At 37.7% G+C, this 14,281-nt stretch overlaps 1 protein-coding gene across 5 annotated transcripts in view; it reads right to left on the reverse strand.

The window, feature by feature from the left end:
• Positions 1–1,092: 1,092 nt before the first annotated feature.
• Positions 1,093–14,281, reverse strand: part of THOC2 (THO complex subunit 2) — a 48,861-nt gene continuing 35,672 nt past the window's right edge. For 2 of the 5 annotated variants that reach the window (XM_071569640.1, XM_071569639.1), the window contains exons 27-39: positions 14,130–14,261; positions 13,866–14,050; positions 12,972–13,156; positions 12,573–12,675; positions 11,729–12,165; positions 10,795–10,853; positions 9,259–9,294; positions 5,038–5,175; positions 4,631–4,700; positions 4,395–4,552; positions 3,706–3,782; positions 3,557–3,604; positions 1,093–1,959 (exon numbers count right to left, since the gene is read on the reverse strand). In XM_071569640.1, coding sequence (XP_071425741.1) covers positions 3,577–3,604; positions 3,706–3,782; positions 4,395–4,552; positions 4,631–4,700; positions 5,038–5,175; positions 9,259–9,294; positions 10,795–10,853; positions 11,729–12,165; positions 12,573–12,675; positions 12,972–13,156; positions 13,866–14,050; positions 14,130–14,261 — 1,608 coding nt within the window. In that variant the 3' untranslated portion in view covers positions 1,093–1,959; positions 3,557–3,576. Of the gene's footprint in view, positions 1,960–3,556; positions 3,605–3,705; positions 3,783–4,394; positions 4,553–4,630; positions 4,701–5,037; positions 5,176–9,258; positions 9,376–10,061; positions 10,854–11,728; positions 12,166–12,572; positions 12,676–12,971; positions 13,157–13,865; positions 14,051–14,129; positions 14,262–14,281 lie in introns of those variants that run through there. The other 3 variants (XM_071569638.1, XM_071569637.1, XR_011699066.1) reach the window with 2 other exon arrangements.

The raw sequence follows: 14,281 nt of genomic DNA on the forward strand, positions 1-14,281 counted from the left end.
TCACATCAGACAGGGCTTAATTAATGGGAGCTGAGTATTAGGATTTCCATCAGGACTCTGGGCCAGGACTACCATCCCCCAGACCACACCCCTTCTCCTCTGCCCCCACTGCTGCCACATCAGCAGGCAGTGCAGGTGAGGGACAAACCCTCTTGCCAGAGCAGGTATGCAGTTCCTCAAAGGAGATTTTACATCATTATTTCAACTCACCTTTCAGTGTCTGGGACGCCAGAGTGCCTCTTGGTTTCCAGGTGACCACAATGCGCTGAGAGGCCCCCAGGGTGACCTTTGCCCAGGTTAACCCACCTCGGTGTGACAGCCGCGAGCCTGGGGGAGGCTGCAGCCCCAGACAAAGCCTGACTAGAGTGACTTTGATAGTCTTTCATTTTGGAATGCCCTAATGAGTTAATTAAAAGTCTGAGTGCTTAGCTTGGCTACTCTCCTTTTTAGGAATTCTTTCTCACCTCTAATTAGCTGCATAACTCTTACCCAATTCTCTTCCCAATTTGCCTGTCTTTCTTGCACTGCTGGCCAAGGGTTTGTAATCTTCTACAATCCACTCAGAAATAACCTCTAATTAATCAGAACAAAACTAATCAGGAGAGTTTTACTGATCAAGCACTAATTTCTTAACATTCAGTATTTCAAATACAGCCACCAAGACAACACCCCCTGTCCCAATTCCCATTACTGAGAGCACAGAACACCAGGAATGCTCAACTTTTGATTAAAGTTCCTTTTCTCTGGATTACATTAACAAAGACCCACCAAAACCCCAACAAACCAATCCCTCAGAATATTTAAGAGAAGAGTAAGTCTCTGTGTTTAACAGTATTACTACTTGATCCAAGAAGAGATTTTAATGACCTTTGGATGAGGGACAAATACCTCAAAGAAAGGTGTGAACGTGACTGAACACAGGAAGGCAAACCCTGACACATCTGTCACTTCACAGCAGGCACCACACCCTGTAACCATCCCTTCTGTTAAAGGACAGGTACAGAGGCCTCTTCAGCAAACCCAGGAACCACCCTCCCACAATTTCAACCAATATCCAACTTTTCTAACAATCCATAAAGCAATAAAGTGACCACAGAGAGAATGATTTACGACCCATTGAGAAAACTATTGTTTATTTAGAAAAAAGGTTACACTGGTAGAATTCAGCAGATAAAAAAATTCCTTTTTTTTTTCTTTTTAAAATGTCATTGTGAAATCTTCAGACTAAAGTTCAGCAATACAAAGCTCCTGTAAGCTGTAACTGAAACTTAATTTATTTCAGTTTTGAAGAGAGCATTTCCAATCAATCTAAAAACAACATGACAAACAAAAGGTGTGACAAGGGACAACTGAGCACAGGTTTAAGTTGGGATGGGACAGAGTTCATTCTTTGTTTCTTTAAACAAGTCAACGTAATATACAAATAATCCCTAAGCATTGCATGAAAACAGTGCTCCCACTTAACTTTTGTTTTTTAGTTACTGAGATTAAAAACAGGCCAAGTAATAAATAAAAACTGAGTTTAAATGAGGTAAATCCAAAAAGGTTCAATAACTGTTTATTTGTGATTTTCAAACATCTAAAAGAATGCAATTTCAAATTGAAAGAATTACTAAATTCAGGCAGTATTTTTGACAAACTAAAGTGGAACTATGTACACATGAAACCTCATTTGCACTATGGCAACTGTTTGTTTGCAGCACATTGTGCTAAAATATGGAATAGGTAACACTTTCAGCCAGGTACTGAAAATAAATGTGTAAGAAACTAAGCAACAAGTTAAAAATACAGTAATGTACAACTTAACAATTAAGTCCTTAGCATGGGGAAATAAAGCAGAGAACTGAATAATTTAAGGAGATGCAGATGGGTCCTCTTCATTCACAATTTTCTGTGCAATCTATACTCTGGAAAATACATTTCTGGTCACAGCTGGATATCTTCCCACTTCAATGTCACCTGCAATGAAGACAAACATAATTGGAATTACATGTTGTTCAAATGAATACTGATCTCACAACTTCACATTTTGTTCCATTCACAAGTCAAAGAATGATGGGGGAAATAAAACTATTTTCATAATTCCATAACTCCAGTTTATTCTCCAGCAAGAAATAACTAATATAAACACTGCGTTGTAAGTAGTGAAACACTAATTTAAAGATACAAAAAGGAAACAAGTAGTCACTTGTGAAGGTATAAACTCTTTTAGAAGTACAACCCCCTCAAGATGTTACTATCTCTAATTAGGCAAGAAATAAACGCAGCCCATCAGACACTGTACATTAGGAAGAATGTTATCAAAGATTTAACAAACAGGAGCACAAGATCAGATTCCACAACTGTGTTAATACACAAAGCACTTTCTCATACTCCGCTATGCACACGATGTGAGTGTGCCAGTACTCCAGGCCAGATGCTCCAGTTTAGCCCATTACCCAGCTGGATATGATCCCTACTGTTCAACTGACATTTACCTGAGCACTTGTTACTTACAATCATCAAAACACAGTTGTGCTTTTTTAACTGATGACAATCCTCACTTTATATTCAACTGCTAGTCAAAACTTCACATTTTATTATTAAAGAAGCTGCAAGTGCTCTTGGTGAACTTCATCTACCAAGACTGCCTTTTTCTTTTTTTTTTTTCAAAGTAACATTTAAAGAAATGGGGAAAAAACTGGGATCCGTCCACAGTGATCAGACGATAATAGCTATAAAGGACAGAGAGCCAAAAAATTTCCATTAAATTCTTTCCAGAGAATGCTCATAATTTTCAGTTTGGAAAGTACTTTCAGAAGTAGCTTCATCATTTCAAGACGATAAAAAGAAATAGGACTAAGAAGCAATAACCTGAACTCCCACCCTTTTTACTACCAACACACTCCAAAGAGCACACGGTATCAACACCCTTTGTCACCCAAACCCCTCCACATTGCCCTCATCTGCAGTGGGTGAATGAGACACCAAATAGAACAGGAGTCTCTTTTTGCAATAAGCCCCCTTTGCTCTTCTTTAAGAAGAAGATACCAAAACTGAGTTTACAACCTATTAGGCAAGACACTCTTAATTAACAGGTAGATGATTAAGACTGATGACTCTCAGGATCCCATGGATTCACCTTTGTTTAGCAATGGCAACCTTTCTCGGAAAAAGCAACAAAGATGCAACTCCATCAAACACTGCTGACACACCACATCCCCCTGGTGTTCGTTTTTCCCCCAAAAAAATTTGAGCATCTATATAACCTCTGCTAATGATGGGGAAGTTTTTTCCCCTAGGGTAAAAATTAAAGAAAAAAGCCCAAACCCCACAACCAACCAAACATCCCTCCACCTCAAAAGCAAATAAACTCGAAACCACACACCCCCAAACCTTCCTCAAGCCCCTGCAAAAACCAAAAATAAATCAGCCAAAAAAACCCCCACAAAGGAAACAAAAAACCAAACCCCCACCCTGCTGCCCTGGGTGATTTCAGGCTGGTTTGTCTGTAAATCCTTTACCAGTCCACAGGACACATGAGAGAGACCAAAGCAAACAAAGCAAAAGTTTTTACCTTGACTGAAAGAATCTTCATTATCTATGCTTGTCTGAAGACTTATGAGTAGATTCAACATTAAGGAAAAATGTATATATTTTGCAATATATAATAAAAAGAACCATATTTTCAGCAATTTTCTGAAATATTAATGTGTAAAAGGATATTGTTTCTTTTCTTCTTTTCCTCCAGTACTGTCCCGTTTTTCTTTCTTCTCTGCTTTTTCTTTATCATGTCTTGATTCCTTTAAAAATACACATAAGGGAAATAGTTTATTATGGTACACATTAATCTGACAAGGAGGACTGTAATATTTAACATTACAACTGGACACAGTTAAAAAATCACTAGACAAAATGACAGCGCTCAGCTTCTGTGATTTCTGAGATTATTTTGCCTTTCTCTTCCAGTTCTCTGATGATCACTGGCACCAGAGTTACAACTGGGAACTACTGTTTGGTGGTTTACAAATACAACTACAACATACTGACTTGTTTTCACAAAAAAACTCAGCTGTGCAGACACATGGATAAGAAAATCTGAATTACAGACTGGTTTGTATGTAAGTTAAGACTGCTTTCATCTATTTGCTCATTCAAGCAGTCTGCAAATATTCTGAAGTGTAATTTTCCTGGGTACTGAAAAAATGAACTAGTCCTTCAATTTATCCTGCAAGGAGTGACTGCTGAAATATTTAAAGCCACAAGACACCAGAAGTTCAGAAGCGCATTTTTCTACATTCATGATGTATCTTTTGCATTTAAGTCATAAAGCAGCAATAAAATTCAAGGGGGAAAAAAAAATCAGCTTGTTTTGTCAACAACTGCATCAACAAAATAAGAACAGCTTATTTTACCTTTTTGCTACCAGAGGAACTCTTCTCCATCTTTTCTGCCTTAATCGAATCACCTTTCTCTTTTCCTGAAGATTTTGATTTGCTTTTCTCCTTTTCTTTTTCATTTAAGCGAGGGGAATCAGAAGGACTTTCACTTTTGCTGTGTTTTGAAGAACCAGCTAAAAACAGAACAGAAAGTTGTAACTCACAGCAAGTAAAAGCATAATAAACTCACACAAAAAAAGTTAAATACGTACTTGTGCCATTTTCCTCTTTGCGCCGCTTAGTTGAATCCTGCGGTACCTCTCGGTCGTTGTTGGAATGATCCTGGCACCAAATACAATTATGCAGATATTAGCAGACTAAAACATATACCTGCTTATAGGATCATTTTGGAGAACTGATTTTTAAATACTTGAAATGTAACTGAGTTGTTACATCTTGTGTAAAGTTTCTTGAGATCGGCTTTGAGGGGGAAAAGTTTTGAATCAGTTACTGTAAACCGACCTTTGAAAGAGTAACAGAACAGAAAAACCAGCTCTGATGTCGATCACTTCTGCTCAGATGGGCTGTACAATCAACCATTACTGTAAGAACTTGGAACAGAAGGCTTTCCAAGCACATACCAACTGTCTAAACTAAGTTCATTAAAAATGGCACCAACCCTTTTTCGATCTTTCCTGTCCTTTTCATCTTTCTTCTCTCTCTCTCTGGATCTTTCCCTTGACTTGTCCAAATCTTTCTTCTCCACTTCTCTCTCCTTACTCTTGGACAGTGTTGGAGTAGTGTGGTTTATGTAGTGCTGTTAAATTAAGGCAACATCACCAAATATTAATATGTAGTCCTAGATGTGTAAATAAAAAGTCTTACTCTAACACATCAGATTTAGCTCAACAACTAAAATTAAACATAAATACTTTAGTAGCAAAACAAAAAGTGATTGAAGGCACGTTCAAACTTCTCATCTATAATTTAACTTAGAGCTTATTGACTCAACACTGGAAATTCAAGAAAATTGTCTCTTAACTGAAACACTTCATTTAAATACACACAATTGTTCACCAGCACTGTTGGATGCATGAACACACGTCAGCCAGCAGGGCTACAGAAACAGGATATGCACATTACTGGACTGAATTAACACCTGCAATCTTGCCTGGAACAAATGAATGGAATCAGCTGCTTAAGCAAGCTACAGTTAATTTTTAAAGAATAATCTTTATCAACCAAGTATTGAAGCCAATACTTTGAATGATGTGTCTTTTCTTCTAACTCCTTAACTTCAAATGATAAAGACAGCTGAACAGAATTGGTTTTTTCTGTAACGTGTTCTAGATTTATTCCAATCTCTTCTAACCAATTCTGAGAAGCTCTGTAAAACATACCAGTTTCACAAAGCTGAGTATTTTGAACATAAAGTGGGGTGACAGGGGAGAACAGAAAGTAATTCATAGTAATGTCAAGTGCAACACTTGATGAAGTTCCAACACCACTGTGTGTGTATATATGTGTGTGTGTATAGTCTACGTATGCACACTTACATATACATAAGGTAGCACGTGTTATAAACAGATACACTACAGTAACTAAATCTGTCTTGTTAAATACAAGTTAGATCTTTCTAAGAAATATTAAGAGCACATTTTAAATTAAAAACAACTTCCTTGGTATTTGATATACTTGAGTTACAGCAGCACACAGATTTAAATCGGTAGATTATCATCTTTCCCCAGTTCTGTAACACAACAATTCTATCTGGGGAAAAAATACCTTTTTATTAAAATGTTCTCTATTTTTTTTTGAGATACACTTACTTAAAAGGAGAGCAACAAAGAGGTAAGTGAAGGATTAGTTTAGAACAATCTAGAAATCACTTGAACCAAACCAATCAGAGTTTCAAGTACCTTTATTCTTTTAGTTAAACTAATCCTGTCCTCCTCCAATTTCAGTAAATGTTTAACTTACCAAAACCCGATGTTACAGGTCTTATGCTCAAAGTCACACTAACAACGCTAGGTCTATTTTCCTTTTATTGCTTAACTGAACTTTTATTATCCTCCTAAAACAGAGACTGACCTTTCAGTACTTCTTTCACTAGATATCTTTGTTTTTGCTCTTCTCCCTCACTCCTCTTTTCTTATTCCACTTCCTACAATGCTGTTCCACAAGTAAATGTATCCTTGCTTCTTTCTTTGCTGATGATGACATGCAAATATGTTTTCTCTAAGCAGCCCCATTCAGTTGTCTGCCAGAGACTATTTCCATGTGAGGAAACAAACACTCTGCTTTCTCCTATTTAATTTCTTATGTTCTCATGGCTGTTCATGACAGATTCCACTGCTCTTCTACCATTCCAGTGCAGAGTTTTGGAAAACCATTTCCATCCTTCCCAGCTTTGCAACAAGAACTTTTATCAACTCACTTCCAGAAATGCTGCCAACTGAAGCCACATCAAATTTTGGGCACTGCTGTGTGTTGTGTAACTTGGGCAAATGACAAAGCAAGAATAAACACAAACCTAACTCAAGTCTGGCATCATTTATTTTATAACCTGCAATGTAAACCAACATTTCCATGGTCTGCCTGCAGAAAATGAGCCAAGTGAGGAATAAAGGAAGCCTGTGAGCAGACAACAGCACTACAGACTTCTAAACTTTCAGTGGAAGCTGAACTCATATATCTTACAGGCTTCTGAACATCCCATCCCTTCCCCAAACAAGTACATGGCAGTAAAGAAGAGAAATTGTCTTACACCATGTACAGGGAACAGTGTCAAGAAGTGCTTTAAGTCTGTTAGAATGGCACTGAAGAACAAAGATTAGTTCATTAAGTGAGAAAGATTAAAAAAGAGCATTTAGAAGAGGAAGGAAAGGGTTGGGCATCCTCCACTCCCAAAGCACTAAAAGAATAAATCCATTAAAAAGTCACAACTGCAATACACTCCCAGTTAAGTCTACACAAAACACATTATAGTTATTTCTGAAACATAACCTTTCAAATTAACTAGAAAAATAAAGCTGTTTGTTAATCATTTAATTACAAATAGCTCCACTGTCTGCCTGATTACATCAATGTGCTAATAAGCAAATACATATTTAATTAAAAATTTATCTTAACTAATGAAAATGTGAGCAAAATTTCAATTAGTCAGTTGAAGCTTGACTAATAGAGTAAGGAAGAGTGAGACTATACAGACTCCCACACACCACATTTCAGGTAGAGGTGAGCTCAACATAAATATTGTAGCTTTTTAATTTAAAAAAAAATATAAGGTATCATGGTGATGATTTACAAAAGTATCTGGATTCAATCTATAGACACTAATTTCATCACCTGTAAGATTAAAAGGACAATTCCTACATACACTGTCCCTATAAGCAGTTATAGTTGATATTGGAAAGATTCAATTAAAAATCCATCAGCAAGTGTCCCTTACAGACTCACAGCTATTTTGAATTAGAACATACAAATTTTCTGAGCACTGTTTATACAAAATGAGCTACAATGAAAACAACAGTGTAAATGCAGAATAGGAAGTGGTAATCCATCATGCATTTTTAAGTGAATATAAGTAATGATACACAAACCCATAAATTATCCAGGAAGTCCAAATGGGTGGCATTTTCCAATTGATAAATATTTGTACTGTTTAGTTACACATTGGTACTGACTGTGCAATCAAAGACGGATCCATTTCCCATTAGTCCCATGCCCTGATGCACTGGCACATTTGCAGTGGTTGTGACTTACTGTACAACAGTTATGATGTGCTTGAATTCTAACAACAGAATACAGCATCTGTCTAAAATACAATATCCCAAGTGCTTGTCAGGCCACACCTGGAATACTGTGCTCAGTTTTGGTCTCTGCTACACCAAACAGATGTGGACAGGTAGGAGGTGGTGCAGAGATGGGCCACAAAGCTGACCCAAGGCCCAGGGAGCCTGGGATCCCAGCAGGAAAGGCACAGAGAACGGGTTTGCTCAGGGGCGAAGAGAAGGCTTAGGGGAAACCATATCACCAAAGGGGAAGGAGACATAGAAAAAATGGGTAGATTCCAACTGGACACAAGAGGGAAATTTTTCACAGGCAAAACAATCAGCCAGCAGAATAATCTCCTCAGGGAAGTGATGGATTCCCCAATACTGGAAAGTAATGGACTCCCCAACACTGGACACCAAGATCTCACTGGACAGGGTGCTGGGCCATCTTTATACCATGTTTTTGCCAAAAGACTGAACTAGCTGATCCTTAAAGTCCCTTCCACTCTGAATTCTGGTTCTATGAACTTCTGAGAGCATTCTTCAGTGTTTCTTTTCATAAAACAGGGAATCTGAAGAGCATTTACAGGACACAAATGCACAAAGGGCGTAAGTTAGGAGGGTTGTCTGTGATGCTTAGGAACACTACCATAGCACTCAAACATGAATACAGTTGTAGGGAAAAGAGTAATATTCCAGAGATATGTCTCAAATGTCCTTTGTTTTAACGAGCTGCTGTTTTTTAACTGGTATATTCAAACGCCCTCAAACTATTCTAAGAACTATTTTATTTATTAGCTTTTCAACCAAATGAATGGCTTAATCATAAGGATACTTCTATACAAGTTTCAGAGGGCAACAGAAAAGATGCTCCATAAAAACTCTTCAAAATATTGACAGAATGGTGAACTCAGGGGATTTTTGTTATGTTGCTTCTACATAACCAACCCTCTCTCCTGTACAGAATCTCTATTTAGTAGGACAAAAAAATCCCTGTTACTACTATAACATTTACAGGAATGGAATCTGAATTTTCTGATGGAGTTTGCCACAAGAGCAGAAGTTAACTTCTCTCTGCAACAAAACATGAAAATAAACTTTGGTGCTTTCTAAAAGATTCAAACCTTTGCTGAAGAATCCTTGAGTTCGTTGAGGTTGTCCTGTAGAAAATGAACGGAGATGACACGTGAGCTGGAATAGTTTTCAGAAACCAGAGGGACTTTGGGAAGCACGGCCGTACCCTTGAAACAAAAAACAGCTACTCCTTCTGGAATAAATCTTATGTTAATATTGTACTCTGAATAAAGCTAGGAACTGAAATACTTATGAAAAAAGAAAGAAGAGGTAAAAAAAAAAAGACAGTCAACTATTCTCTAGACTCTGTTATTAAATAAATGACAAAATGTGTCTATCTCTAATTCCTAAAATAGTGAAAAAACACTCTCTCTCTGCCTAGACAAAATATAGAGAAAAGGTAGTGTTAACTCTGAACAGCTGAACCAGTGAAACAGGCTTAATACTTTTTAAACCTGTACCTTCTCCACTTTCAGTTAAATGTGGTAGAAGCCACTCTAGAAAGACTTTACACTGCCATTTACAAAAATCTTCATAATTATGAGAAGTTATCACTGTCACCTGTTTCCTCAAAACTAGTAAAAGCTACTTGAGTTCTACAAAATAAAGCTAAATCTTACAAGTAAATCTTACACAGAAAAAGATGTACTCTTTGAAAAAACAGAAGAAAAAAAAAAGCTTGTTCTAGAGTTGGTAAGATGGTGAAGTTTAAAGACCCACATAATCCATCACAGTGCTCTCGATGAAGTATTAGTAACTTACAGTTTTAAATGTTCAACGTACTGCAAATTCAAAGATTCCATGAACATAGATGGTTTAGAAATAATATAAATATGGAGCAAGGAATGGCTACCCTGAGTCTTCAAGAAGGCTACGCCCATGGTTTTGTGCTGCGCTTGAATGCTTGGGGTTTCTCTTTGCTGGGTAGGAGGCTTGGTGGCCACATCTGGTTTTATCGTAACGCAGGGCTCAACACGGTGGGAACCCATTGGAAATAAACAAACCTCGAAGGGAAGGTACAACAGAAGCTGCATGCGCACTGAATATACACAACTACAGGAGAACTGATCACCAAGGAGACTTTAAAATGGAACTCCTTCCAAGACTCCTCCTTAGAAGGCACACATCGGTATGATGCTCATCAAGAAGCCTGATGAATTCAGAGGTATCGTACATCCCGTATCATCCAGGAATCTTCAGTGCTAGAGATTCTTCAATAGAAGTGAAGAAAAATATGCTCCACTCTGTTGCAAAGACTCATTTGCTTGTAGCTACCATTGCACTCCAAAAAAACTGACTGCTTAAAGCAATGAGGCACTTCTGTGTAAAAATTCTCTTGCAATTTCCAAACACTATTTTACAAAATTTGTGCTAGGTCCTTGAAGTATTATTTTGGTTAATTAAAAAATATTTTTATAGAAAAAAAGACAGTCCGCCAATAAAGAAAAGGAATGCATTTTCTAATGCAACATAAAACCTCCAGTGGTTCCAGTGTATACTTGGCACAAAACTTGAAGGAAGTCGAATACTGGCATCCCAAACTTGTGAGCCTAACATGGGTGCTGCCTTCCTCAGGCTATACTAACCTTTACTGTTGAGGAATGTGATGGAGAAGAATGTGTATCAACTTTGCGGCGTTTTTGTTCTGAGGAAAGAACAGAACAATGGCATTATTAGAACACAGTTCAAAGAGGATAATCCAACACCTTCTCAAGTACCAACATAAATGAAGCTAGAATTCAGTTTTTACCACTAAGTAAATTTTGTTTTCCTTAAGCCACCTAGAGTTACCAGCATGCTTTGACCCTCTTTATAAAAGTTTGCAGGAAAAGTGTAATGTGAACAAACTGTTGCAAAATTATGCCCACTTTAAACTTCCACTTTATGGAAGCCAGTATCTGAATTTCAGAGTTGCTATGAAGACCCTGAAAAGGTGAACCCAACAAAAAGCATTACAACCCTCCCTTATGTGGTTTTCCTTGAGCAGCACAAACATAAAACTCCACATAAGCCTCAGATCATAAAAGCTTAAAATATCAACATTAAGGACTTGCTAACCCTTAATGTAAGAAGCAACTGATACAGCTTACTGTGTCCTTCTCAGGGACATAAAGACCTACATCTTCCACTCTCTGTTTTCTTCCCATTCAAAGGGTGTGAGGAAACCCTCAAGAGTACACACTACTGAAGTTTCTGCTTTACATATTTGCAAAACTTGCAAGGCAAAAGTTTTACAAATATATTTCAATAAATGACTGTTCAGACTGGTAGTAGAAAAAAAATGACAGGCTTTGTGAAAACAAGCATTCACAGAAGACATGGGAAGTTCACACATTCAAATAGTTTGCCTTTTGGAGATATCCTGACAGCCTACTTTAGACACAGTACTGAAAAGCCAACGCCAAAATCCTAGCCCATATGTAGGGATTCTTCTTCACCTTCTCTAGCATTTTCTGATGTTCAGTGATTCTCCAGTGACACATTCTATTTTTCTAGACAAGCACAGTTATGCAAACCTACCCCTTTCAGATTCTGATGTTTCTGATCGGGGAACAGGTGACTTCAAGGACCCAGCTACTGGCACCTTTTCTCCTCCTTTAGCATTTTCCTTGGATTTCATTTCCTTCGATAGATCTCTTTCTCTGGACGGCTCCTTTTCTCTCTCCTTTTCTGCAGTTGACTTTGACTCAATGATGGTAACAACCGTCTTGGATTTTTCTTCTTTTGAAGCTTTTTCTTCTTTCTTCACTTTTTCCTTCTCTTTGTCGGATTTCGGCGTTTTCTCCTTGATCTCTCTTGGTTTCTCCTCTTTGTTTGCCCGTTCTTCCTTCAGTTTTTCTTTCCCATCCTTCCCAAGTGCCTTCATCTCTGGAGTGGCAGCTGGAGTCTTGTCTTTTTTTTCTTTATCTTTTTCCTTCCCGCTTTTTTCTTTATCATCTTTCTCCTTAATAATTTTGCTGCATCAAAAAGTAAAAGGCCAATTAGCATGCATACAAAACACAGCTTTGTCACAAAAGTTTTAGTACTGAAGTTTTGATAGAATTTCCTGAAGCAGCCACTAAGATTTCAAATTTGCTGTTTCTTTATCAGAACAGCAACAAGCAAATGTCTTCATTTGTTTTATGTTTGTTCAGCTAAAATGGGAATGCATTTCACAACAATGTCAGATCAGTGATCTGACAGTCCACAGTACACAGTAGGGCTGTGTATTTTGAAAGAAATAATCTCACTTATTAAACTCTGAAGAAATGAAAACAATTTACACAGAACCTGAAAGTAAGAATACAAGGCAAGTCATTTTTAAGTATCATTTTGTGCTTTGGAAGGAAGAAAATATAGAGTGTGTAAGAATAGTTTTCCTCACCTATTAGATGCACTGTTTCCATTGCTTGTTGTCACTTTTGGTGTAGCATTGACAGTTTTATTAATAACTTTCACCACACCCTGAGACTTCTCCTTTAGTTTATCTGTTTAAAAAAGAGAACAGCTCTATTTGAACAACTTGATATACATCCTATTGGTTTAAGTAAAACACAGAGCTAAGCACATTCATGTAAGGTCATATGTCCCCAACAGCTAAAACAGGCAATTAGATTAAGAACACCCCTCCCAAAACCAAGGAAAAACAAAGAACACACACTGAACCTATTTAGCATCACATTTTTTTTCTTTTCAGATTAATGAGCCAAATTTTAAGAGAAGCCTGTAATGGCAGAAGAACTCTACTAAAAAATAAGCAATTAATAATCATAGGTGTGTTTACCAGTCTCCTCAGTAGTGCCCTCTTCCAGTCTAACTGTATTTATCGTGAGAGACGTTGGCATCCCAGCACCACCTGGCCCATTTTGTACTGTGGCAGGTACAGCATTCCTGGCAGGTGGGTCTTTGTGGTGAAATTCATTTTCAGGTATCATGAAAGGCTTCCTACTTTTCAACTGTCCAGAATAGCTGCAAGTCGCACAGATTGTTAAATATGCACAAACATAAAGCAAAACATGGGTTGAATCTTAAATGAGGATCTAATCTAACAGTTCATCTGTTATTTATTTCACAGTTTTTCCTAACTGATATGCAGTTTCTTCCCCCTTTACTGATGAGCTCAAAAGAAAAAGAAAAACAAACAAACCCACTAGACACAGAAACAGCCCTACTTCCACACCCTCTTCATCAGCACCACACACCACATGGAACAAACTGCCTGCTGACAAAACCTCAACTGTTTGGGCAAGCTGAGCTGCCCCTCAGGCACACGAGGATGATTCCACATTCACCACAGAAAGATGAAACATGTAACTAAGCATCTTAGAATCATATAAACATCCAAAATCTAACCAGTCTTGCAGGAATAGCCCTCAGCTTTCTTCATTTTACTATCCCTCCTATCTCCTTGCTGCTTTATCATTTCCCTAAAATTAAGCTACGCTCCTGTGAGTGGAAATCTTTACTATTTAAAGTGTTACTAGAGTCTTGTAAAGGGAAATAGTGATCATCCAGCACAAAATGAATGTTTTCATTCACACTGCCAGCACCGAGATGCAGGATAGCGAATCTTCTGTGATAAGGTAAAAATCAAATGTTAGGACTGCAACAGTTCCGAGTCTTTAGATGCCTTTCATGATCCACTTTTAACCACTTTCTTAAAGTAAGTTGTTGTTACCCCATAGCCAATGCATATAGATCAGGTCTCTTCTCTTTCTCTTCCTGACATATCTTGTGTACTCTTCTTTCCAAGGCTTGACCCAGGTTCAGCACTTTGGGATACCATGGAAGGATTTTGGTCAGCACAATCAGGATGTTTCTGATATGTGTATATTCACCCGTTTCCAGGCAGTGCACAGAAGCCTAAAACATAAATTAAATATAATTGAGTCAGTTTTATTAAAGCTTCCAAAAACTTAAGGTTTTTGGCATCTCTATTTACCTTAGTTAATTTATAGTGCCACTTGTGTACCACGTGTCTAAAATTCTCATAATCCAACTGATCAGCCTTATTTCCACCATCAAATCCAGTTGCCCGTAATATAGTCAGGAAGCCTGGATAGTTGCCACATTCCTACATGCACATCAAAGAAA

Source organism: Pithys albifrons, chromosome 14 (assembly GCF_047495875.1).
Source record: "Pithys albifrons albifrons isolate INPA30051 chromosome 14, PitAlb_v1, whole genome shotgun sequence".
In the NCBI taxonomy this organism is placed as follows: Eukaryota; Metazoa; Chordata; class Aves; order Passeriformes; family Thamnophilidae; genus Pithys; species Pithys albifrons.